The sequence below is a fragment of the Sphaerodactylus townsendi genome, linkage group LG05 (assembly GCF_021028975.2).
Source record: "Sphaerodactylus townsendi isolate TG3544 linkage group LG05, MPM_Stown_v2.3, whole genome shotgun sequence".
NCBI lineage: Eukaryota > Metazoa > Chordata > Lepidosauria > Squamata > Sphaerodactylidae > Sphaerodactylus > Sphaerodactylus townsendi.
This window is the reverse complement of record NC_059429.1, coordinates 99,310,617-99,338,518: the sequence shown is the minus strand read 5'-3', so window position 1 is coordinate 99,338,518 and position 27,902 is coordinate 99,310,617. Positions and strand designations below refer to the sequence as shown.

The following is a 27,902-nucleotide window of genomic DNA, read 5'->3' as shown; positions in this document are numbered from 1 at the left end:
ATTTTAAAATATAAATGCTGTAGTTTTTCCTTAAGAAAAACTGCAAATATACTCAAGTGGTCTCCTTATCAGGAAGAGAATGTGCTATAAAGCATGGCAGCCTATACTACCTAAGCACATATATTTTCATTTTAAAGGTTCACAAGAAGAATGAAAGCAGCAATTGATATTCCTGTTGCATGTAGCATACACATGAATGTATACACATGGAAATCTCTAATAAAATCTCTAATAATAGTATACACATGAAAATCTCTAATAATGTAGATGGTCTTACATAAAAACCTTCATACTGTTCATTTTGACAGAATTTGGGTTTTTACATCTCAAAATTCTACAGCCCAACAAAGGACAGAATAAAATGTTTGCTCCAGTAAACATTCTAATACCATTATATTATTGTTTTCTAGCAAACATGCTAAGTTACTGTCAAACACTTGAATTAAAGAATGATAGGTGCTTCCTGAGTTTGTGACTAACAGTACAATCCTAAGAAACTTTTCCTGGGAATAAGCCCCATTTAATAAAATGGAAGGTGCTTCTGAACAGACCTGCTTAGAATTGCTCTCTGACAGTGCGGTCTAAACCCAATACCTTTAATGGATTTAGAAGGGCAGAACTCTACTGAGGATTGCACTGTAAAGCACAGAAAAGTTCAGGGTTTGAACAAGAACATTAGTCACTTACACGTTTCAGTTCCTGCAAAAAAGCACTTCAGAAAATATAGCTATTTAATTATGCATGCCTGTAAAAATATAAATTATTTCTAAATATAATTTTTCTGCTTATTGTTTACATATTTTCTTTTGTAGAGAAATGTCTTTTGCTTTGAAGATTTGGACTATACAAAACCTTCACTTTGAGTTTTTAAAAGTTTTTCTTTCTCTTGGTAGAGAACAGGCAGGAGGGTAGGAAGTCAATAGTCACCCAGTCAAACTAAAGAAATGCGAATGACTTCAAGGACTGGAGATAATACTCTGGTGAGAAGGATACCTGGCAAGGAAGAGTGGTCTGAGAGATAGAAGGTGGAGCCAGCATCCTGTAGAGGTGGACTCTAATTTGGAAAAGCGGCTTCAGTTCTACACTCTTTCACATGAAGCCTGCTGAGTTTCCTTTGGCCAGTCACAGTTCTCTCAAAACTCTCTCAGCCCACATAAAGACAGGCAATGGAACACCCTCTTTGAACATCTCTTGCCTCGAAAACCCTACGAAGTCACCATAAGTCATCTGTGACCTGGTGGCACTTTCCCCCACCAACATTTTTTCATATTGCCTAATTTTTGGTTCTTTTTTATTTTATTTTATTTAGTTTTTTATCCTGCCCTACCCCAGTCAAGACTGGGCTCAGGTCTGCTGTCTAAAACAAAATATATATTCTTCTGTCTGCCTAAAACAAAGTATATGTTGTTTGACCCCAGAAACATAGAGGCTGGGGCTTAATCACTGATGAAAGGTGCTCTGAACATGATCAAAGATTACAACTAAACGTTCAGGACCAAACTTATTTTTTTCTAATATTAAGCTCTAGTGAGCCCTAACTCAAATCACACCCTTATTTGTCTATATTACTGAAATAATGAATTGTTTCAATGTTTGCAGTGTAAGTCATTTGGTCTTCTAAAACATCACATTTTTAATGGGCATGTTACAAGAAGCAAGTGTTTTTCAATATTCTAAAAGCATTGATTAATTATTTTGGTTTATTCATTGATTATTTATTTTGAGTGTTGGTATGTTTTCTTTCAAATGCATATATTTAAGAACTTATGCCATGTTTATGTTGAGACTCATGTTTGTCTAGACACTGTACTTTCTCATATGAAGTGCTATTCCCATATTCATGATGTGAAAGACAACAATGAAGGTTTCTCATTTGGGAGAACATACTACTCTGAACATGCGTAAAGGTGCTTTTCCTGTACACGTTGTATGAGTCCTAATGCTGTTAAGAGACAGGGGTTAAAAACTGCAGCCCCACCAACTCAAAAAGTCATCAGCCACCACTGCTAATGACTCAGTGTTATGAAACAGACTGGCCATGCATCAAGAGTTTTATGCGTAGGTTAGTTGGCCCAGCTGTCACTCTCCATGAACATTTTATAGCTGCAGAGTTAACCCTATGGCATAGTGAGACTGTAATGTTTGGGGAACCCAAGCAAGTGTGTGGCAGAATTACTGACACTCTTGAAACAAGCTTTTTTTATCTGCTACTCATTCATAGAGCACTCGTCTCATTATTGCAATCTTCAAAATCAATATGTTAAGAATTAGCATAGTAAGTAAAGTTCAGTTTTAGCCTCCTAGCAAAGAGCATTGCATGTCTCTTATCTGACCAGCAATATTTCTTTCTACTACCCTGATTCGGGGGTGGGGGGGGGTGGGGTGTTATCAACAATGGGTGTCATGAAAATTTGAATACTGTATCATTTTATTTATGGTTTTGTTTGATATCTGTCAATGAAACTCATTTTTTAATAAAAAGAAAAGTCAATTAAATTTAATAATGCTTAATGTTGATTAAAGCTGTTACTGCTAAAAACACAACACCATAAAAACTAGCAAAAGTACAGTTAAGGAATTTACACAGTCAAGGAATTTAATTGAACACTAACACCCCAAAACAATAAGCACACATTAAGATATTGCTACAGTTGTTTGTTTGATGTTCATCATGAAGACAATATATGCTTTCCAGTCATATGTTTATACATTTTTCTATTGTCCCGCAACAAAATTTCTGAATACATCTTTGGGGGATATACAAAACATTATTTGTTCAATTTGGCTGGACAGAGAGGGGAATCATATGTCCACCTCCCTTCAATGAACGAATCCCAGTATACTTTTTCAATTCCTCTCCAATAATCAGGTTCTTCTATGAATCCCCCCCCCCAAAAAAAACCCCAATATCCAATCCACGACTCAGTCACCCTGGCCCCACATTCCCTGCTGGTAGACAATAGCTCATCCCTCTCCCTATTCAGGCTGTGAAGACTCCCAGCCAGACCCCCTGAATCCATCCAGGCTCGTGGTACCCAAACAAATCTTCCACACCTCAGTACATCCTTATGAGCAGCATTTTTCTCACTTCCTCTCCACCAGCCTTACAAAAAAAGATATCACCAGGCTTGCAAAAAAAAAACAGAAACAAGGCACCCAGCGCCCTTTCCTGCCCCAATTTAATTTAAGAAAACACCACGCGGGGAGGGGGGGCACATCCTAGCCAGCCCCTCCCTGCCAACCTGCCAGGAGAGGCTAATGCCATCTCCCATCACTAGAGGTGACTCGACTCAACCTGCCCAGCCCTCCGCCCAGACACCTTGCCTAGTGGGCAGCTGATGCGGACCAGGCTGCCACACCCGGGGTGGGGGGCTGGAGGGGCGACGCCCGGCCCTGGCTGCCCTCCGGATGGGAGGCGCCCCCCCTGCTCCGTTCATTGGCCCCTGGCAAGACCCACCAAAGCTCCCCGTCCCTACCGGGCCGACGCTGGTGTCCCCGGAAGCGCAGAGAAGGGCGCTAAGGAAGGGCAGCAGGCGGCGGCACCCCCAGGCTGGGGCTCCGCGGCATCCCCGCCGCCTCGGCTCCATCGCGGAGCCCATCCCTACACCTGCTCAGGCAGGCAGAGCAGGGCCTGGCCGACCGCGCATGCGCCGTGGCCAGAGAGGTGGGATGGGGGATGAGATGCATCCCAGCCCCAGCCGATGCCTGGAAGTACCAAGAATGAGCCCACCCTCCCTGGCCTCTTTCCGTGTGGCTGGGAGGTTTGGGTGTCGCCGCTGCCGGCGGCTAAGCTTTTAATTTGAATCCATGTGTGTCATCCTGTTATAACAGAGCATCCCTTGGGGAGGAGGGAGGGGGAGCTTTGACTAACCGGGATCATGAAGGCAACACAAAAAGGTTCAAAGGTCTCAGGAGGAGTCCTAGCTGTAGAAAAAAGCATCACGCTTGGACTTAGTGATTCGAGCACCCTGTCAAATGAGTTTAAACAACCAGACAGAGGGGCATCTTCTGTGCAAGTGGTAAAAAAAAACTGAATTAAAGTTCCGGAGGAAAGTACAACATATGCACAAAAATGCAAGGGTTTGTTTTGATAGGTGAATACATCTGAATCACCAGCGAATATCAACCCAGCCCGCTCCATTCTATTTCCGCACACTTCTTACTGCTAAATTTACTTCATATGGTGACAGGAAATTCACGTTCCTCACTTCAGTCTCTCGCATTGCTATGCAAAAATTTTAACCTGACGGATAGAATTGAAAAATTCAACATACAGTTTTGAAGATACAGTCTTAAACACATGCTCGGTTTTTTGGTAGTTTTCAGGGGTTCTTTGAAAATAAAACATTCAGTTTGGTATTAGGCTATCTGACTGACATCCTGTCATCCAAACTTGTACAGCTGTGGAGTCCTCCCTTATAAATTATAACTCAGGGGCAGAGTTGTCATTTGGGGTATTGCTTATACTTCTGATTTTTAATCTCCTAATTGAGGCGCCATACACAATTTTTGGACAAATAAACCCATCAAATCCAAACAAAATTAACATTTCAATTAAAGTTCCTTTTGACAAATCCAAGTTGAGCAACATTCATTAAAAAAACAGCCCAGAATGGACTGAATGGCTCCCTTCTACATTTAGTCATCTTGTTTTGTTTTGCTTCAAAAGTCATGACATTTTTCTTGCGAATAAAAATGATTTGTGTGTGTGTGACATGTACACCATCTCTGTAAAGTGACACAGAAGTCAACACATTTGGAGATTGGTAGCAGAGCAGGTTTCTCCTCTCTAAATCTCAATTTTCTGCATTATGTACATGGAATGAGCAGGCATTGCCTTAACCTGGAAGAATTGAATAGCTACACAGGGAGAATCCCAAGAACATCATGGCCATTGGAATGCAGCAGATGTATGCAGTACGTAGGCTTCTTGAGGATGCAGCAAGTGTAATGTAGCTCTCCTCTTTATGTTAGCTTCTGTCTTGGATGAGATTTTAGGTGCAAAACAGATTGGGTGTACATCACAGTTTCTTCTTGGGTCCTTTTCAGGAGACCTGGAGGATTGGCCTCCCAACAAGAGCAGAATTTGTAATGAAATTCTGCACAGGGAATAATAATAGCAGTAGAACCTATTTATGTCAATTGTTTGAATGACCATATTTCCTCCTAGGCTCTCTCAGCAGCCAAGCTAGGGTTTCTTTTGTTTGGGTTTCCTTGACATCCTATACTCAACTACCAAAATGTATAAATTACTGTTCAGGTAGGGAATGTTTCTAAACTACTTTATTATTTTCCCTTCTCCATTGCAGGCACAATGCCCTCGGGTGCAAATCACCAGATGCCAGCACAGAATGGGGTGGAGCCAATGTTGGTTAGCTTCCATCAGAGTTCCAGCATGGATATGGCAGCCCTCGACCTTGCAGACTTGTGCAGCACGAAAGTGTAGTGTAAGTCTGTTTGTCTTATGAGACGATTTGGGTGACCAGAGGGATTTAAACTTTCTTTCTTTCTTTCCTTTCTTTTTTAAAATAAATTTTTATTGATATTTTGGATTGTTACAGATTTATGTTATACATCTTTATGTTTCATCCTCCGTATTCTTTTACCCCCTTCCCCCCTTTTCTTTCTGCACCACCTGAAGCCTCCATGGAGGCAGCATGGTGCCATCTTCAAGGTGCTGTCCCCAGCCACCTCTGCACACACACGCTATCTGGACTGCACTGTAAAGTCATTAACAAAATGAATGTTGCATTTACAAATGAAGACTGACTGAATAAAGTTGGTGACAAGATTGTTAATGAAGTTAGCATGACACAAAATATGTCAAATTTGTCTGCTCAGAAGGCAGATTTTAGCAGAATCATTTGCACAGTATCTATTTTATTTATTTAAAACATTTTTATGCCACCTTTCCACCTGACTAGGGTACCCAAGGCAGCACACATAAAACTTTAGAACAATTGAAAACATTAAAATTATAACAATTTAATAAATGCTTAAAAAACACTAGCGCCAGGGTGGAGGGCAAATAACTATTACTGGGGCATGTTAAGCAAAACAGAAAAGTGTTCACCCCCTGGTGAAAGACTCCAATAAAGAGAGACAGGTACATTTTTGGAGTGTTCCAAAGTTTTGATGCCACAACTGAGGAAGCCCTTTCTGAGGTCTCTGTTGCCTAGTACTATAATAGTTAACTTGACATTACTACTATGATGATAAAATGTGAGCAAAGGGAGGAGGAGAAATCTGAGGGCTTCTGATGCCCTTCTAATAATTAATTTAAGCAAAATGAGACAATCTAGTACTGCATGATTTTGTCCCAAGGAATGCTTTGTCAGTGCTGCTACTACAAGGTAGAAGATATTCAACCTTCAGCTGATCACATCTCCACAGCTGATTGATATTTTTAACGCAATCCACAATGATCACATGGCAGTTTAAATACCATACACAATTTTATAACTAATAAATTAGATAATGGTAATTACAGAAATTAAAAGAACACCAACATTTTACATACCTCATCATGCTCCTTCTAGATCCAATAGTTAAATTATGTACAGCAAAATTCTAGATTGTACCTTTGTTCCTCTGTACAAGCTGTACAAATTCAACAGGTTCTTATCCACTGCAGTGTAATGGATACCTCATCCAACTTGGACTGGGGAGATCTGGGTTCAAATCCTAACTCTTACACAGAAGTTATGATCTTCAGCCAATCAGAAGGAACTTCAGGGAGTTTGTATGGGCTGTCCCACTTTATCCTTGAGATTTTTAGAGGAAGAATGGAGTACAATTGTGATAAATAAATATGGAACTGCTGAAGTTAAGTTTGATGACAAGGGCAGAAGCTTATTTACTGAGTTAGGTCTTCAAACTACATTTTTCGCTGGTGTTCCAAATAAGGAAAAAAAAAATCTTAAAGGGATGGTATCTAAATTCTATAAAATATTGAAAATGGAAAATACAACATAATGTGTTGGGTCCAAAGAATCATTTTTGTGGGCACAAATAGTTTTGCTGTATTTTGAAGCATTTTTGTTTCCCATTTCCATGGCAGCCTGAAATGCTCCCTGAAACATGACACAAGGGGTGCAGGAAGATGATTTCTGGGGGCATTTCACCCAACAATATAAGACAAAATAGAAAATTTATTGGCTTGCATTCTCTATCTTGTTAATAATTTATTTTCTGAATCCGTCTTATGAATCTTGTCAGTAATTAAAAGACATAAATCATCAATCTTGTGAAACGTGTAGCACATTATGTATTTTCTATAACTGAATTACTCTAGACTCTTCAGTTTTTATTTTTAAAGGATTTGTTGGCCCCCTGAAACAATATAGTTTTGTTTCTAATCAGTTAATAAGAGGTACTCTTACAATAAGAAACCGGATGAAAACACCTATAGAGAACCCATGCAAAAAGCTTTATGTACAGATCCTGAACAAAATATACATACAGAGAATCAGGGCATTAAACTCGCAGAACAAAAAGGATTTGGAAGATTACTCAAGCCCAAATACAAATCCCAGTAGGGCTGGATGTTGACTTAAGTCAATTTATCTAGACCACATTTTTGACACACAGGCATAAAACAAGAGGTGTCAAAACTAAGGCTTTGAAAAGACAATCCCAGTTGATTTTCTTGGACCCTGTCTATCTTGGTAAATTTAAAGAAGCCACTTTCAGGCTAATTATGGGTGCTAGCAGGGGTGGACAGGCCATTTGACTTATAGGTGGACCATGTGAGGAGCTAGCAGAAACAAACTCTCGCAATTTTGCCAGGGGCATCGGAGGCAACTTGGCATGGACCCTTCAGCAGCAATAAAATTCAGTGCCAACCCATCACCTACCACTTCCACAGCTGCCAGTGTGCAGGAGGCAGCAATGGATGAGCTAATGCCCACTGTGGGCACAGCTGAGATTTCCCTCCAAAGCTGACTTGTAGTGAAGCAAGAGGCTGTTCAGCTTGACTTGTTCCAGGGCCATTTTCATTTTCCAGTCCACCCCTGAGAATGAGTCCCATACATTTTAATGATGGTTTTTTTCCCCATTATGAAATCACTACATGTATCATACGACTTAAATCATCAGTTTCACCTGGAGACTCAAGAAATGTATGCACCAAGGAAAGCCTGATGTCTGCACTGCACGTGGACACTGTGGTACTATAACACAAAATCAGCTATACATGTAAGATTTTAATATATCCATTTGCTGAAGTAATGGTTTTAGTTGGATAGTGTGCAAAATATATTCAAGCAGTCTGCAAAAAGCTGGGCAGCAAGACATCAATTGTGCTTTGTTGCACTGCAAAAGATTTCTGTTCATGTACTCCATTTGAATTGTAAGTAGAACTAGTGAACTAAATGATAATTGAAAAATGTAATTAGCCATTTTACAGTGACCCCACTTTTAATTAGAAATCAGTTCGGAATGGCTTCAAATTTCAACTAAATCTGTAACTACTAATGTATTGACCCTTGATGTCAGTGAGGTTAACCTTCATTTCTGCATAATTCAGCAGAATAAAGCAAGCCAATTGCTAGGATACAATCCATGAGTAAAAGTGACCCTGCTGTTCCTTAAAAGACCAGCATAGCGGTGGTAGTATAGTAGTCAGAGATAGAAAAGTGAACGCAAGTGATGGGATAGAAATCCACAGAGCAGACTGTGATAAACTAGGCATGTCATTGCCCCAGAGGTCTACATATATTGTACTTTTTCAAGCAGTAGGAAGATATGAAAAAAAAATTAACAGTCAACTGTAACCTTCAAAATGAACTACAAAACTGAGACCAGCGGAGGAGCTAAGAGAGGCACTGCATGCATCTGAACAGTCCAAGGATCTATTGTTAAATTTGGCAGGGAAACCATTTGGTAGTGTCATTCATTAGCAGTCAGAGTGACTGCTCCTAAAATTAATTTTATTGACGTCATTTATAATCCACTCTTCTCCCAGAAACCAAAAGGCTTATAGCACAAGTCCACTCTGATCTGCACTCTTCTCCCAATTTGAACAGACAGAATGAAAACCATACTGTACAGGCTCAAAATACATTTCATTCATTTTGAGGCACTTATTCTCAAAATATGCACTACATAAATCATAGCTACCAATAACTGTGCAAGTGACTCCTGCAGTCATTCTTCCAACACATGCAAATAGATTAGTGTCACAAACAGTAGTACAATATTAAGCCTACAGGGAGAATTTAAAGAAATACTAAATCCCCATTAAGAAGCATCAGTTCTTTCACCCTCCGACTTGAACAGCATGAATTCTGGTGCTCAGTTCTTCACCATTTCTAAATTAAGGGCAATCTGAAGGAATACAAAATATTCCAAGCAGAGCAACTGGCTGCAATTTCTTACCAAACAAATATATTAATTTGAGATATTCCAATTCACAACCATCTTTGCAAGAGCCACGATACTAGCAAAATAAATGCAAGAAACATCAAACATTCCTATAGATTGTCTTGATGAAAGTTATCCAAAATATCTAAATATCCTTTTTACATAATTTTGCTTTTAATTTAATTATATTTCTGAAAACAAATGCAGGTGACTTTTAATTGGAGAAAAAATATTAACCAATTTTCAAAAGAAAAAAAACATTTCACGCAATTCAAACTGGCATTCTTCTTTACCAGTAAGTTTTATCATCTCATAAGAACATAAGAAAGAGCCTGCTGGATCAGACCAGAGTCCACTTAGTCCAGCACTCTGCTACTTGCAGTGGTCCACCAGATGCCTTTGGGAGCTCACGTGCGGGATGTGAAACAATGGCCCTCTGCTGCTGCTGCTCCCAAGCACCTGGTCTGCTAAGGCATTTGCAATCTCAGATCAAGGATGATCAAGATTGGTAGCCACAGGTTGTTTCCCCTATTCTATGGCACCAACTTGACAACAACTGTGCAAACTTTGTTGCAAATGCAAGAGCGGTGAGTGGTAAATGTACACAGATGTCTGATCCCTTTTATCTTTCTAGTGCCTATCTGGTATATTTTTATACCACATATATTTCCATTCTGACAAAGGCCATTTCCCACATTTTAACCATAAAACTGGTGTGGGCTTTTTCATATTGCCACATTATGTCATTTTGTATTTCTGCACAGACCATTAACAGCCCATACTTTATACACATACCAACCACCTCCCTGCCAAAAACCCTGCATTATTTTAAACCAGAAAAACACTCTAGTATTTCCAAGGCAGGACACTACCAGCGTGAACACTTCCTTGTGTCTGAAGAGGAAACAACACAACTGCAGGTCTTTAGTGAAGAGCTAGTCAATTACTCTTTTAATTTGTTGATGACCTTAAGGGGCAACAATCAGCATAACAGAAAGATGACTAGATGAGAAGAGTCACAGCTCTCTTCTTCAGATACTGTCCTGAAAGCTTATACCCTGAAAATCTTGTTGGTATCTAAGGTGCTACTGCACTCGATTACTACAGAAGAGAATCGCTTGTCTTTTAGAAATAAGGGACGGGATTGTCAGAGGCCCTGCCAATGTAAGGTTTTCTTTTAAATGCTCTTATTATGTTATTCCTAATCCAGCATTACTCATACTTGGCTTTTCTGAAGACAAAAAGAAAGTTACCCAGAGCTCAGCCTGCCTTTTAGGGAAGGGGTGGGGATCATTGGAGATGTCAGCAAATACGTGGAGCTTTTTTAAAAAGTACTGTATTCTTTCTATGTAGCACTGCATTATCCATGCTTTTCAAAATTAACAAAAGTTAAAACAGGATGGGGGAGAATCCTCAGGGTAATGTGAGAATATAGTTCAGGGGGCTTTGATGCATGTTAGGTATGAAAGAGAAAATGCTGCTAAAAATGAAATCTCTGTTGGGGTGCTGTGTGGTTTCCGGGCTGTATGGCAGTGTTCTAGCAGCATTCTCTCCTGACATTTCACCTGCATCTGTGAAAAGTCAGGAGACAATGCTGCTAGAACACGGCCATACAGCCCGGAAACCGCACAGCACCCCAGTGATTCCGGCCGTGAAAGCCTTCAACAATACATTGAAATCTCTGTTGTCTGGAATTTTGGTCACAAGGACAATTTCACACAGAATCACGTCAGCAACCAGACCACCACAGGAAATCATCTAGGCTTGGAAGCAGCCAGGTACACTTCACTGTTCTAAGGTTATTCTCGATCCATGACATACGTAGACATGCCACTGTTGATAAAATCTAATGAAGGGTTTTTTTCATCCCCAAAATATGTTCTTTTAGTTAAATGAAGTGCTTTCAAGGGGGTAACTGTATTTTTTCTTGTAGTAGTGCAGAATTTGAGTCCAGCAGCATTAAAGACTAACAATATTATCCAGGGTATAAGCCTTCATGAGTAAAAGCTCTGATTTATGAAAGCTCATACTGTGGAAAATGTTGTTGGCCTTTAAGGTGCTACTGGACTTCAATTTTGTTCTTTTAAAAAAATGTAACACCATAATTGTCAAGAAACAACCGGCAGCCAGTAGACACCATGAGTGCAGTTCAATTAACTTTTTTGGGGGAAATTTACATTACTATCTGTATATTGGTTAAGTGTTTTCTAGGTTAGGGTAAATATCATTTACTGGATCCATATCTAGGGCTATGTGTAATTTAATGGCATGAAATGTCAGGCATCCATCTGCATTGATAATTGCAAAGGTAAAGCAGCACAGGTTTACTAAGATATCTTATATTCCTTACATTTACATTTCTTTGCTACTGTACTTTTCAGGACATGTATTCAATCTTTTATACAAACACACAGCAAAAGGGATAACAGTAAGTATTTTGAAGATAGTCTTTGGAGACATCTGCTTAGATGTTGAGAAAGGAAGGACAGTTACCAGTCAGTAAATGCATGATGGATGCACTTTGTAGTGCACAAATGCCCTATGTAGTGACTGTGCATGTAGATGCACAGATGCTCTATGTAGTGACTTGATACATTGTAGAACACCACAACTTTGGCTGTTACAGAGCATTTATGATTATTTGAAACCATCCCCAACAGTCACTGAGGCCCTTTCCGCACGGGCCAATAAACTCGGGCTAACCCGTATCGGGGGGAATTTGCATGGATCCTGCTCCTAATGCAAGTTTGCTCCATGTTTTCCTCCCAACCCGAGTTTTTCAAGAATCGCACTATCTGTGATTCTTCAGTTGTAATGCAGATTGCAGCTGCTTGCAAGCGAACAGCTGCCTCGCTTCCCAGTTTTTAAAGGTTCTCCCTGTGCAGCTAAGCAGTATGAGAGGTGAATTGTTTTTTTAAAAGATGCACCTCCTTGCAAAGGCACAACAGAGGCTCACATTGCTTCCATGGGCTCCAGTCACTGCCTGCACAGGGGCATGCAAACAGGACAGAAGGGAGAGTGGATTTCTTTATCCCACCTGCAACCCATTCTCCCGGTGGTGTGCAGAAAGGGCCTGAGACAATCTCTTAGCTCCACCATCATGGTTAATAGGAACCATGTGACAGAGGAGAAAACCACTGATCAGAAAGAGAAGAAAATTTATCAACTCTCCTGGGAGCACGGATTTAAAGATCATCTCAGTAACAAAGTGGTTTTTTCAGTATTATCTGGAATAATGTACATATTGCCCTGGTTGATATTAAAGACCAAGTGGAAATTATCATCTCTCTTATTTGCATTTGAGACATCAGATACAAGTTCAAATCTATCTATAGAAGATTAGGAAGTTTCACAGCACATTCTGAAGTTTTCAGGACGTCTTACCAGATCGTGGGTGCAACTGGTGAGGAAATTCTCATCAGGTAGAAAAGGTAACAAACTAGACAGATTGTGACAGTACATGTAAGGTACAGTGCAACTTCTTGAACAGCGATATGTAGAATGCAAGAATCCTTAGATATCTGAGCCAAGCTCTGCGCATTGTTTGTCTGATATGTGATTTGCTAATGATTCTATGATGTCAAGAAGGAGAGGCTGACTCAGGAATCGAAGATTTGGCAACTGGGAGACCTTCAAAAAAAAAGGGGAAAATCTAGTTATCGCTCCAATTCATGTATGAAAGACACAGAATAAATCCATGTACAGATAATAAGGCACTATTTTAATATAAGCAGCTGAGCAGAGATTTAAAGAAAAAAGTCAAAGCAAGTGCTTATTGGCATAGTCTATTAAAAAATTCTCTCCAAACTAGAGCTTTCAGACTTGTCAAAACTACAACGATTATGAGTTATCTAACTGAAGGCAACAGATATCATCATGCCTAAAATACATGTAAAGACACTTGAAAAAGCTTTGCAATACATTCCTCCTTCAGCTTCACTGCACTCCATTAGTGCAAAGAAGCAATTCACTTAGTTCTGCTAGAGCCCAAGCACTTTATTTTAAAATGATACACTTGAGCTCACTCACAAAAAAGTACATGTAACATCACTAAGCATTATAGGATGTCTTAAATTCTGGGACAGTCCGTTGTCAGGAACAGTTTCCTAAGAAGCACAAAGTTTTCACTTGGGACCAGCAAAGGTCTTATTAAAACACCAGATGCATTCACGTTTAAACATTCTTTTCCCTCCCTAAAAAGAAAGAATCCTAAAATTATATCACCTGAAACCAAGCTTTTAAGAGAGCACAGCAGTCACAGTAAAAGACAGTTAAAGTCTTCTGAACAGCTGCCTTGATTGTAATAGTTAATTTGAATTTTTGAGCCAAGAACTGGCTTGGATCCAAACTACAGAACAAATTTAGGAAAGGACTGTTGCCAATTCCCCTTCTCATTGCAACCTCACTTTCAGGTGGTTTGGAGCCAAGCCTATAATTTTTGTACTATGCTGTACAATCACAACTGAAATATTCTTATTGTAAAGAAAAAATGCAAATGCATACATGACATAAAGCAAAGGAGCAATATTACATAATTTCTCTTCTCACTGTTATATCACTAGGAATAAGCTGGTCACATATATTATTGAAACTATTTCCTTCTGACTGCTAATAATCACCAGTTTCACTCTTCAACGTATACATCCAATAAATTTACTTACTCATATAGAACATTTATATAAAATTTGTAATTTAGAAATCTATAGTGTCCTCAGTACACCCATTTAGCCAAAGGAGGCAACAGTGGCTATGGATATACTTCTTATTCATCTCTCCTGTTTTTATCACACTGCAGCTAGCCAAAGTATAGCTTTGGAAGCCATTTTATGATATTCTTCGAATGCCAACAGAAAAGGAGACAGATTAAATGATATTTCTAATTATTTTAAACTAGTTTAAATTGTATTTTGTAACACTGTAAAGGTGTAGATGACTAACAGACAATGGTTACAATTTGAAAAGTTAGATGTTGACATGCAGCTGTTTGGCAGCAGAGCACATATTTCACATGAAGATGATCCCAGATTCAGTCCCTGGAGTCTTCAGTTGAACTATCAATAACTAGTGCTGAGAAATACTTTTTCTTTGATGGACACCCAAGAGTGTTGCTGCTCATTGGAAAAGACAATACTGAGCTAGCTGACCCAACTTAGAATAAGGCAGATTGTATGTTAAAGCACAACTCTTAGTGGGTGACTCAGCAACTGTGCAAAAACACTGATTCTGTTACCCCAACTAGGCAGTCTCCATTTCAGTTGGGAGAATTAGCTGAAGACAGAGAGCGAGAGGGGGAAACTGAGATCGATAACCTATGTATACCAGAACAATTCTGGGTGAAAATTCTGACATGAGCAGGCAGTTATCAGGATGTTATTAGTTTTATTAAAGAATAAAAATAGTAAAACAAGAAAAACATTTTAAGCAATGAACATGAACACACATCAAATACAAGAGCTACAAGAAAAGGGAAGGGGTTGGATGGGGTTTACCAATCTTGAAGAGATGTCCAAGGAAAACAGTGTTGAGCGGAAAACAACTAGCATTTCCAGGAGCAAAAGGAAGAGCCTGGACCCAAGTGAGGTGCACGTATGGATCCCGAACACACATGCACACTATGAATGGCCAAAGGGCTCAAAATTTATACCACCAAATAGTTCCTAGGTGGTATGAAGTAAGCTGGCAGGAAAGCCACAGACAAAGGATTGATTGCTCTTTCGGGGTTCCAATAATAAGGCAGGAGAGGCTTGATGAGTCATCAGGACCCAAGTGAAAGCCTGGGTGCTGAGATGGGTATAGATAGGGTAAGTAATGGTCTGCTCAGAATACTGACTGAATCACCTTAGGGTTGCACAGTGGGGATTAGCTAGTCCCACTGTCCACCCAGGCACACATTAGGGCCAAGGGGAAAATGTGGCTGCCAACCACCTTCCTGCCCAGACTCTGACACATAAGATGAATCCCAAAATTCTGAGAAGGACCCATTTTGGGGGGAGCAATGTCTTGCTCCTATAACAATCTTTGACCCCCATGCCTTTGCAGCACCCCTTAGTGAGAGGAGGGGTCTGACTGCTTACAATGCCTCTTGACTTTGCGACTGAAAATAGGTACAGGTCAACAAATTGAACACTGGTTCACTCAGTCATTCCTTACTATAAGACAAGCTGTCCAATCAACTTTTTTTACTTTTCAAACACCACATGTGTATGTATTTATTTAAATTATTTATAGTTTCCCTTTCTCACAGAGACTCAAGTGGATTACAAATAGTGACCCAGTACAATCACAAAATGGGATTTTAGAAATGTGGAAATACCAGAAAGAACTGAAGTATAGTATAAGTATTCATATGAGACATTAAGCAGTACAGAAATTACCTAAGTAGGATCCTACTTACAAAATAAGTTCAACACAGCTATATAGACACAGTCCTTAATCACTCATCTAAGCAAGTTTATAAAACCATTTTGTGCAGTGCAATCCTATTATCTGTGCAGAAAAGCCCTCTTGAATAATTCAGTTTTGAAGAGTTCACAGGTCAGCAGAGGCATATGGTGGGAAAATGGCACCTGGAACAGCACCTAGAAGATGACATGGGCAGGGTCGAGGGCGAGGCAGCAGGACTTCCTGCTGCCTTGCCATCTTCCTGGTCACGTGGGGGCACGATTTTGCGCCCCCCATGTGATCAGATTAGTGGCACCCGGGGACAGAGGGTACCCCCTGTCCCTAGGCAGATACACCACTGCAGGTCAGGATGGTGGGAACTTTCCTGACCACCTAGGGCAGGTCATTCCACAAGGTGATTGGCACCTGCAGAAGCCCCTGCTGACTTTAGTGAAGTTGTCGTGGTGGAGCATAGGGAGAGAGAGAGTACCGTAAAAAAGAGGGGCCAAGGCCACGAAGGGCTTAGTATGTGACAGGCATGTTTTAAGCTGATAATTGGAATGATTTTTTAAAAGTGTAAAACTGCTCTTTGGATAGAGGAGAGTTTTCTTTGGTGACATCAAACGTGTCATCCAATCCAATCAGAACCAAGGTATGGTGGACTGAATGCAGAAGCGGCACTTCTAAATTGTCCTTTCTATTGAAAGATAGTTACATCTCTCTTTACCTAACCAGCTTTGCAAAATAAGCTTGTGAAAGTATAATGAAATTATTCAGTTTTTTCAATGACCACCTGACTCTTCTCCATGCAATGGAGTATGGGGAGAACTGAGGCTTTAAACTTGTTTTTCTTGGACTTATGCGGTCCTTTGGATCTTAGCCAACAAAAGTATTATCTAATTTACCCATCTGAACAGAAAGCTAAGATTTATTTCTATCCTATTATAAGAAAAATGTTATTTACATACATACATACATACATTATATAATAAGTAATAGTCAGTGAATAAATTGTTTGAAAGGCAATATGAATACTTTTAAAAGTGTGATCAACACTATTAGTATTAAAGGCAGGTTAAAAAGCATAGCATACAGTCCAAAGGATGGAACAAGAATGAAATGGAGGGCTACCTTAAGCTGTTTTCAGCCATGGCAGTGAAAGGGGACAGCAGATGCCCAGAACCCCAGAAAACATCCAACCAACCTTGGTGAACTGGTGAACAATGATATACAGGCAATGTCTCTTCATATCCAGAGCCTGGGTCTTGTCAGCTGCCTCTAAAATCTGAAATACAACAAAACATTAATACTTTTACAGAATAAAAACTAAAAATTCATAAGAGGATTTGAAAACTATTGTGCTGAACTGGAAGCGTGCACCTCTCTGCCTTTTTAAGCTTTATGGTCCTTGTTGGAAAATATCTGGGGAAAGTTCCCAGATAATTTCTTTTAATCAAATGACTTTGACAGATCTCTTCATGCATTGTTCATTTTAGGTTCTCCATGTAACTTTTCACGTACCACTGGAGAACCTAGATTTATCCGGTGAGACATGTGAAACATTCCTCAGAGGTTGATTATGCTTTCTCTGCTTGTATGCACCATCTATACAACAATCTACATGCTTGGTCATCATGTTACAGTTTACTACGTAGACATTATTTCGTGTAAGCAAATTAGTATAGGAAATTACAGTAATGGGAGCTAGCCAAAGATATATATTTAGATGTAGTTTTGTGAGAGCGCCATGATTATATGAATGTGAGAGAAGTTCAGCAATCATGGTTAAGATATGGAGCCAAGAAAGTTAAGGACCAGAAGAAACAAAGTGCCACACTACATATATTAAAATAAAACCACAGGCATAGCTGGCTGGCTTGAGTGGCTCTGAAAGAAGATCTTAAACCAAATCCTTCGGATTTCAAACATGATCAGTCCTAAGACATATATGGAATATTGATATTTGGATGTGGTAGACTTCTCAATACCAGTAAACCTAGCAACAACAATGCAGGAATTGCACTGGAAGATGTCCTTTGTAGCCCAATATTGGAAACAGGGTGGTCTGATCTATCAGTGTTCTCTTTATATTCTTCAAGTATGATTAAAGGAACCAAGTACTCCCTTTAGCTGTATACAAGGTTCGATGCATGTGCAAAAGGATGAATAACCCACTCCACCAAAGCACTGAATAGCTCTTTATACTTCCATCATTCTTTTGAAAAAGTAGTACATGTGTGAGCCCTTAAAGTTGGAAACTCCAGTTGGTACAGAACGCTGCAGCCCAGTTACTTCTGGGTAGAATGTGGAGCATGTATTCTACATTTACCCCACTGGTCAGCTATCTGGTTCAATTAAGGGTACTGGTTATCAACTGTGCCGGTCCTCACCTTATGAAATCCTGAGACAATCAGGAAGGATCCCACACTTCTATCATTTCACAGAATATGCAAAACAGAAACATTCAGGAAGGCATTTTCATAAAGGGATTAGAACTCAGTAGAAAGGAATATTTCAGGAGTGCACTTTTACAAGGGAACAGGATTGTAGCCTGCTGCAATACATACTGTAGGTATTATCTTGCTTTTACTGCAGTACCTTTAATATCCACTTTATGTATTGCTCATGGTTGGTTGCCAACTAAGATAAGTGCTGCAGTAAGAGGCTTAAATGCAAGTACTGCTGAAGAAATTTTTACCTACCAACTTTTAATTAAAATATATATATACTGAATTTTAGTTCAAAGAGCATTTTAAGGGGTAGGAGTGTAGTTAATTGTTACAGACCACATTAAGAACAGTGTCTACATGGAAATGGTTAGTGAACTTGTCTGGCAGAGAATGACTGGTAAGTGAGAAGAACCAAGAGGAATTGCAACCTGGGGGGCTGGCCAATGAAACTGGTCGGGGACCGGGGTCTGAAGCCAGTAGAGAAGCAGTTATCTTGGACAATGTCAGGTAGCCTCAGAAGACTGGGCTGATTCTAGCCTGGTCATTGGCTGCTGGGGTTGAGTCACTGAGACGCCAAGCCACCAAGCCCCGGAAGGGGTACAGTCCCAGTGGGCTTTGGAGGAAGCTGTGCTTGTCAGATCAAAGAACTAACTAGTGAGAGAACTCACTTCATCCTTTGATTGGTGAAAGAAAGAGGAACTGTCCTGATGAGAAACCACTTCTGGACAATGCAACAGCCAACAACAGCCCTTTAGGAGCTGGCAGAGGCACAGACAGCACTGAAGTGGATGAAGATGGCATCAGCACTGAAGGAAGGACTGTACTTGCTTACACAGAATGTGGTTTTGGATAGGCTGATTAAAAATAGCAGATGGAACTGATATATGGTTCCAAGCATCAGCAGCACATTGCAGTGGTAGAAGTGATCCGACAGATTCATGGATGGGAAAAGAAGCAATCCTGGGCTCATGACTTGATGAAGGAGTTTTCCAGGAAGACCTAGCAGGCACATCTTCTCACAGGATGGATGTGATCAAGAAAAGGTCTCTAGAAATTGATTCCATATGATTTTATCCACTTGACCTTCTGAAATGGGTCAAATTAACAGAACATCCTGTTTTTCTCCTTGAATTTCTTCCTCTTCCATGCCAATTAGGATTGGGTTCAATGCTTCTGTTTCAGTGGCCTGGTCAAGTTTGAACCTGATGTGGCCAAGATGGATGGTTCCAGTGTCAGAAACTGGATTAGCAGTGGTGACAATGAGAAGGCAAGTTTGACTGAAGATATTGCCAGGGCCTCTGTCATAGCACTGCCTGCTGGAGAGCTTTCAGCAGTGGTACTTTGCCTTGCCAAAGAAGACACGAATCACAGCTGCTGAAGGATAATTTTTCACAACATTGTTAACATCTTTCGCAGAGGGTCCTCTATACCAAAGTTGAATGACCGAACAAAAGTAAAATTCCCACTTCACAGGGAAAGGAAGAGATGTGGGAGAGATGCTGGTACTGTGGTGGACAAAGGAGAACCAACAATCAAGCAGCAAAAAAACCCCCTCCCCCGATGCATGTGTGTTGACACATGGCTCGGACCGGATTTCACACCTAAAAGAGTTTGAAAATATTCTAAAATGTTCTGAATCAAGATTTTGAGCAGGCATGGAATCCAGTGGCATGGACGCACAGCCACCACAACAAAACAAAATAAAATAGTTTATCCTTCTGAATTCACAAAACCACTCCTTTCCTTTGTCTTTTTTAGTGCAGGGGAACAATCAACATTTTTGAGAGCACTCTCGAGATTTTTGAGGTTTTCCCAATATACCATCTCATGTGATAAATATTTGTTCTTAATTTGAAGATTCTGCTACATTTCTACAAGTAACAGTATTCCACCGCCACCCTGCCAAACTAACAGATATTTTGTATTTTGTATAAAGTATTTTGTAGCATATTTTTACATTTATGTTTTCCTTAGATACACATTATTTCACAAGAAGGAGTGCACTGACTTCTTCCAGCCATGTTTTGTCTGGGAATGTGACCTAATCTTTATAAACCTAGGCAAAAATGTATGTGCTTTTTAATTGACAATTTCCAATAGCAATAAATAAATAAATTAGGGGATTAATTACAATTAATTCCAAACTGATTTGGTGGCAACAATTACCTGGAGCACATTTTCCACAGTAACATTCATTTCCAGGTTCTGCTTACAATATGCTTGCAGACGGTTATTGTAGAATCCATAATAATAAGGGGCAGCAAAGAGATAGCTTTAAAAAAGCCAGTTAAAGAGAATTCATGTTTCAAGTTGTGAGGAACAAAGGTACCATAAACATAAATGGAATGGCAATAAGGATGAACAGAGATTTGACCTCTGTCTGCTTTCTCTCTAATGTATTCTCATTATAATTGCAGATGGCTGCCTCTTTGAAAGTTTTCTTTGGATTTGGGCCATACACACTGCTGCTGCTTCAACAACCATGCTATATATGCAGCAGCTGTTGTCTAATTTTCTATGAACTCAAACATTATGGAAAAAGACATTGTTAGCAAAACAAAAAACACGACGACCTTGAAGATGATCTGTTCTTTGAGTAAGTTAGCAACACGTTGATTCCTAACACGTTGATGCATGTGAGCTTTTTGAATTCACACCACATGGTCCCTTAATATTTTGACATTTCTCCTTGAATATGCAGAGACATCCCTTTCTCCCAAACTCTTTTACACTCATCAAGTCCTTGCACTGGATGAACAATAGACTAATTACCAAAAAAAAAAAAACTGATTCACCTATGTAGCATGTGATTTTGTACCATAATACCGGAGAAAAGTGAACTAGAAATGCAACAACTCTGTAAGTGTATTTTTACACAGACTAGATAAAGGATACAGGGAATCTTCAGGAGGCATATTCACTTCACCATAATAAATATATCTTAGCATAGACTCAAATGCTTGTTTGCTTGGAACCATTTCTCCTATAGAAATATTAACTTGCCCGTCTTCTGGCATAAAAGAACGGAACATGGCTTCAAAGTAACTGGGAAAATACAAATGCGGACATACAAGAGGAAACGTGGTAAGTGATAATAATCAGTTGGATTTTCTACCTGAGTCCAGTTCTCACATAATTGCATTGCACATGTGTTATCTTAGCAAGAACAGTGGACAAAGAAGCATGGTAAAGCTACCAAGAAATATAATAAAATTAATTTGCCAAAATTCAGATTTCTCAACTGTCATGTTTTATTAAATATTTTTGGAGCAAAGTTATTCTATTAACTTCCCTCACCTTTAATCCCCAGGGGGTAGAAAATACTGCAAGCCAATAGCAGTATTGTCAATGTGACAGAAAAGAGGTTTTTTAAAAGGCCTCTTCTCTTTCAGTGGGGCAAGGTCATCCAGGCTGGTTGGGTCACACTTCCTACTGTTCAGGCAGGGCTATGCAAAACTTTTTCTGCAAGCTCTACTGAGCTGTAGGGCCATCCCCTTCCAGTCATACAAAAGCTCTAGTCCTCAGTCCTATAAGCACTAAGAATTCACAGCATTAGGGTAGGATGTGGATGACCTCGCCCCACTGAAAGAGAAGATGCCTTCAATGTAAGTCCAATGCATCGTTCTCCAACAGTGGGGCTCAGTCATCCAGGCTGGTTACATACGGGCAGGTTAAGAAGATGGACCCACCACTACTGGTAAACATGTCTAGTTATGTTTCTGAAAAGGGTAAGGCAAGGATTCTACCATACAAATCCCCTCAGACAACCTGCTGAAACACTCTCCTTCCAAACCTTGCTTCTGCAGACTCTTGCTGATCCAAACAATAATGATTCACAAATGTGGAGGAGGAGGACCAGGTGGCTGCAGCAGATCTTGCCAATAGGAGCCCTTGCCAATAGGAGATCTTGCCAATAGGACCAGCAGATCTTGCCAATAGGAGCCCTCACAGAAAAAGCGGATGAAGTGGCAGCAGAACTAGTTGAATGGACCGTCACTCCCGAAGGAACAGCACACAATTTTGCCTCATAGGCTGTCCTTACACAGCACTTTAACCATTTTGCTATGGTTGTTTTGGAAATTTTCCTTCCCAGGCAATTCTTTCCGTATAGAACAGGGGTAGGGAACCTGCGGCTCTCCAGATGTTCAGGAACTACAATTCCCATCAGCCCCTATCAGCATGGCCAATTGGCCATGCTGGCAGGGGCTGATGGGAATTGTAGTTCCTGAACATCTGGAGAGCCGCAGGTTCCCTACCCCTGGTATAGAACAAAGAATCAGAAATACATAGGTCCTGTGTGCTGTTGATGTACACCCTAAGTGCCCTCCTGGGATGAGTGGGTTTTGGGCAAAAGGTAGGTAAGGTAATAACATGTGACATGTGGAATCCCATCCTTAACTTAAGTGCAAAGGAGAGGTCTAATCAAAGGGTTACTGAATTTTCCTGAAAAATACAGAATTCCTTCTTGATGAATAACGTTCCTAATTCTGAAACATGTCTGGCCATTGTAATGGCAACCAAGAACACGACCTTCCAGGTAAGGAACTGCAGGCTCACTGACCTTAAAGGTTCAAAGGGTCTCTCTGAAAGGGGTTTTAAAACCTTTCCTAAACTCCTCCACTAGACAAGGCCTCTGTGTGTAACAAGTGTGCTGTGGTCCCACCCTGGTATTTATGTGAGCCTTAACTGTTGTATTATCAATTTGCACCATAACGTGGTATCCATTGAGCAGATCACAAAACACTCAAACAGTATTGTTAACAGCATGTAATTCCAGCCAATTCATGCTATTCTTGGCATCTTTTGTGTCCATTTGCCAAGCGCTAACTGACCTAGGCAATGAACCCTCCATCTACTTTTACTGGTATCAGTTGTGACTAAAACATGGTTTACCTGTACAAATGCCACCCCTTTGTCCAGGTGAGAGTGGACTGTCCATCACCTCAGCTATGATTTGAGATAGGGTGCTAAGAATGCCAGCTGGTTTTTCTTGCATGCAATGGCCATCTGAAAGGGGAGCAGTGTCCATTGCAACAATCTGGCATGCAACCTATGCCAGATTGTCAACATGAGGAGACCAAATAATGTGGCCAAGTCCATGAGTGGTTCCAACTGCTTCTTGCATACCTTGAATGCTAAATGCATGATTTCGGCCTGTTTTTCTGACAGCAGGTACACCTTCCCCCTGACTGTGTCTATTTTGGTCCCCAGGTGGACTAACTCCCTCTATGGCTCTTTTCCTCATTCACCAGGAATCCATGTTCACCTGGTACCTGGGTAGTACGCTGCATATCGCAGAACAGCACTTTCCTTGACACCATCCTGAGAAGTAAGTCGTCCAGATAAGGGTAGACATGGGATTCCCTGTAAATGGAGATGAGCCAACAACCCTACCAAAACCTTGGTGAAAATGTGAGGCATTGATGTAAGGCAAAAGAGGAGGACCTTGTATTGAAAATGGAGGCTGCCTAAACAAAAACGAAGGGACCTCCATGATGCTGGGTGGATACGAACATGAAGGTAGGCTTCCTTCAAGTCCAAAGACATAAGGATGCCATCCTTGTGAAGAGCCTGGAGAATGGACCAAAGTGATTCCATCCTGATCTTTTTCTTTGCGACCTGCCGGTTTAACTTTTTCAGATATAGGATGGCCCTCCCATCCCCCTACTTCTTTGACAACACAAAGAGTGGGGAATAGTCCCCCTTCGTGTGTTCCCCCATTGGCACCTCCTCCACAACCCCTATCTCCAGCAGGTGTTTTACAGCCTCTCAGCCTGTGGGGGATGGAAAGAACAGAGGTGTGTGTGTGGGGGGGGAATAAATTCCATTTTGTATCCCTCCCAGGCCTGGAAGAAGCAGCTCAGACAACCCCTTATCTGGCAGTCAGGAACTGGCAGGATTTCTGAAGGTCTTGTTGGATTTCTTGCAGGAAAAGGACTTCCCCTGATATCCAGGCTTGTAACCATAGTTCTTTGAAGTTCTGACACCCTTCTGATCTCTGGAAGAGCAGGTGTGAAAGGAGCGAGGGGCACAAAAGAGGTTGAAGCAGCTGGAAGTGCTTTCTTTTCTCTTTGCTGTCCACAAGTACTTTGTCCAATACAGCTTCTCCAAAGAGTAACTTGCCTTGGAACTGATCTGATGCCAGGTTTGTCTTTGTCATTGCATCTACCTTCTAGTCCGTTAGCTAGAGATTGTGGCGCATAAAGACATTTGCAGCTTGTGCTCTGGCAGAGAACTGCATATTGTCTGCTGAGGTATCTGCTATATACTGTGATGCCCTCTGAATCTTGAGTAAAGCTCTCCTAAGGAGGACAGGGCTTCCCTCAGGGTCCCTGAGGAGGTCATCTGCCCACACTGAGGAGGCTCTTGCAAACTGCAACATGAGAACAGCTGAGCTGATGACTAGAGAGCTGGCTTCATGGGGTGTTTTAAGTGAAGCCTATGACTTCCTATCTGTCTGAACTTTTAAGACATTATCTCCATCCTAAGGACAGGATGGGTTTTGAGTGTAAGGCAACAACAGGATAATCCACTAGAGCACAGGTGTCAAACTCATGGCCCTCCAGATGTTATGAACTACAGTTCCCATTATCCCCTGCCAGCATCATGCTGGCAGGGGATAATGGGAACTGTAGTCCATAACATCTGGAGGGCCGCGAGTTTGACACCTATGCACTAGAGCCGTGGTGGCGAACCTTTGGCACTCCAGATATTATGGACTACAATTCCCATCAGTCCCTGCCAGCATGGGGCTGATGGGAATTGTAGTCCATAACATCTGGAGTGCCAAAGGTTCACCACCACTGCACTAGAGGGACCTTGAGATCCTTGAGAGCTGGCATGGAGAGGAAATAAAAGTTTTTTACAGGAATTTCAGATGCAGGAGAAGTGAAGCCCACTCCATGTTAACAATTTTTTCAAATCAGTCTGGTAAGGGGCATTCAAAAACAGGGCAAGAGGGCTGTTAAAGGCTCTAACCTCTAGTTTGTTTGTGGAACCCCCTTCATCAGTCTGCTGAGCTGTCTCCTTATAAGCACCTTTTTAAACAGCCTTGAAAAGTGGTCAGGCTGAAACAAGTGCACGGACTCATTGCCCAACTCATCCTCCCCCCCTGACCAGTCAGAGTCATGTCCTGACGCTGCGCTAGAAGAGCTCAAATAAGCCTCTACAGAACTAGGGCTTTGTGGTAGTTCCAGTGCCATCTGCTGGTCGTGTCTACCTTGGTGCTTGTGTGTCAGCAGCTGCAGGGAACGTACCTCCCTCTTCCGTTCCTCCTCTGAGTCAGGAGGAACATGACAGTATGTTTTGGCACACTTTTTCTTAAAGCAATGTCCTTTTGCGCCCTCTGTAGCAGAATTGGTGCCATCTTGAGCTGCTCTGGCTACAGAGGTAAGGTCTTGAATCAGACCCGACAGAGCCTCTTGCCAGGCAGCAGAAAGGGCATTGTGCACCCAGAAGTCCCCCAATTTCCCAAATGGGCAGGTTGAGGGAGAAGAGGTGGTGTGGGCAATGGGTAAATCCCCATTGCTGATGATTCCATTGGGGTGGAAAAGCTAACTGCTGCATGGAGACCATGCTCAGAGCACTTGCCAGTTGATAGAAGCCTGCTTATGGAGTCAACATCCAGGGAGCTGTCATAGGGACCAGGAATCTGACCACAAGCAGTAGAGGCCAGACTCCAGGAAGTTGATGGAACCACCCCCTGTTGAGCAGGTGTTACTCCCCTGACCAGAGTCACATTCTTGGTCACCAGTTCCAGGGCTACTGATCCTACATGAGCTGGAGTCTGGGAAATGGGTCCTGCAGAGTCAGAAGGACTACAGACCAGCCGAAGAGTCCATCCTGCTGCTGGTCTCTGGCTCAGGGGAATCCTCACGAACCAAAACTGGAGATTCTCTCAGATAGTCAGTCTAGGAGAGGCCTTGTGAGAGGATTGCTCTTGGTACTAATTTTCTTCTTCTTTGTTCCAGATCCCGAAGATTCCATTGGAATGATCTCCTTAGAAGACTTTTTGGAATCCATTGTAAGTAATGGTTTTTGATAAGCTAGCCTATTATAGATTGCTGGGGAGCTAGGTAACCAGCGACTGCCTGAGCAGCAAGGCTATCCAGGCTGGAAGGGAACAGCTGCCTACAGCCCTTTAGAGCTTGTGGGGAAAAAATTGCATAGCCTTACCTGCACAGCAGGAGGGGTGACCAAACCAGCCTGGATAACCATGCCCCACTGTTGAAGAAGAACTACATGAAATATTTCTTTTTACTGCTCAGAGAGAAGAAGGGAAAAAGGGCTCCAACACCCCTAATATCATGTTGTATTGATGAATGAGTAATCTGAGTAGACATACCTGGAGCGAGCTGCAAGAATGGCTTTATGAGCAGCCCTTGGCTGACCATCTAAGAGCAATATGATGTCACAAAATTCAAGTCCAGCACCTTCTAGATAAGCCTTCATATCCTGTATCAATGATGTCCCTGAATAAGAGCATTTTAACAAATAAGTAACACAGAGAAACGAATTACTCTATAATCAACGCAAGGCTGAACCACTGACACAGTTCATGTCAGGTAAGATTCCTGTAATTACAAACACATGATCAGTGATGTAAAAGAAAACACACACATTTGGAGATTATTGACAGAACAGAGGTCTACAGAGAATCTCCTTTTCTTGTTTTACATTGCTTGCACCAAAAGTCTTACTCAAAAGATCACTCTCTTGAGCTCAGGACTCTGGCAGCTTGTAAGTTTAGAGTTGGTCCCCACTGTCCTCATAGTCCTCATGAACCTCAGGGGTTTCAGGAACCCCACCAATAGCCTCCAAGAACAAATAGGCATTTTTTTCTGCATTTTTCTGTTCCTGACCAGAGCATCCACTCACTTCAACTGTAGCCTTGGTTCCCTAACTTGCGGGTTAATGGGTGAGATGGCTATATCCAGTGGTGGGATTCAAATCATTGAACAGCCGGTTGTTTACAAACACCATTTTAACAACCAGTTCTGCCAAAGTGGTGCGAACCTGCTGAATCCCACCACAGGCTATATCCCTCCATGATTCTCCCAAATGCTGAGGCTCCATAGCTAGAGATAGTGCTTCCTGCTTCTTGGTTAGACAGTTTTTGTGGCATCTGTCTCTTGCAGCCTTTTGTTGATAGTTCTTGCTATAGCTGGATTGGGTATTTCATGCCTCTAGTATCCTCTCTAAAGGCTTATGCAAGTTGCATGTTCAACTTCGTAAGAATGTAGTGGAATCTTAATAAGTTCCTCTTCTTCAGGCAAAGGAAGGTAGATTTAAACAAAGCAATTTCCTTGAAAAGAACTTTAAAAAACCCTGTTCTTATGGCATACAAAAAACTTGGAGGGGGTACTCTCTACCAGAAGAGACAAATGCTCTAAGTTTGATTGATGTAGCCTTGCCTGTACAGTGAATGGAAGGAAACAAAAACACCCACTCTACTTACCACCATCACTGGGGAAAAGGACATTTGACCAGCAGGACTATGGGAAGACCTAAGAACACTGTATTTGCTAAGAATATAGCAATAGATATCTCAATGCCCAAATTTGTTCAGCATTTACACCATCAGCTAATCCATTCACTAAGACATGCCCAAAGGCTGAGTCTACATCTCTCCATGGCCCTCTTGCAAAAATTAATTTCTCCCTCTTCAAATCATTAGTAAAAGCTATTCAGCTATCAAATCTCCCCTTC

At 41.2% G+C, this 27,902-nt stretch overlaps 2 protein-coding genes across 4 annotated transcripts in view; both read right to left on the bottom strand.

The window, feature by feature from the left end:
• The window catches only part of MMP24 (matrix metallopeptidase 24), a 52,695-nt gene extending 47,090 nt beyond the window's left edge, over positions 1 to 5,605 (bottom strand). The window contains exon 1 of one of the 2 annotated variants that reach the window (XM_048496678.1): positions 3,477 to 5,605. In XM_048496678.1, coding sequence (XP_048352635.1) covers positions 3,477 to 3,599 — 123 coding nt within the window. In that variant the 5' untranslated portion in view covers positions 3,600 to 5,605. The remainder of the gene's footprint in view (positions 1 to 3,476) is intronic. The other variant, XM_048496679.1, reaches the window with a different exon arrangement.
• Positions 5,606 to 6,436: 831 nt separating this feature from the next.
• Positions 6,437 to 27,902, bottom strand: part of LZTR1 (leucine zipper like transcription regulator 1) — a 36,812-nt gene continuing 15,346 nt past the window's right edge. The window contains exons 16-20 of one of the 2 annotated variants that reach the window (XM_048496676.1): positions 26,539 to 26,665; positions 21,090 to 21,239; positions 20,361 to 20,466; positions 16,949 to 17,029; positions 6,437 to 12,993 (exon numbers count right to left, since the gene is read on the bottom strand). In XM_048496676.1, coding sequence (XP_048352633.1) covers positions 12,877 to 12,993; positions 16,949 to 17,029; positions 20,361 to 20,466; positions 21,090 to 21,239; positions 26,539 to 26,665 — 581 coding nt within the window. In that variant the 3' untranslated portion in view covers positions 6,437 to 12,876. Of the gene's footprint in view, positions 12,994 to 16,875; positions 17,030 to 20,360; positions 20,467 to 21,089; positions 21,240 to 26,538; positions 26,666 to 27,902 lie in introns of both variants that reach the window. The other variant, XM_048496677.1, reaches the window with a different exon arrangement.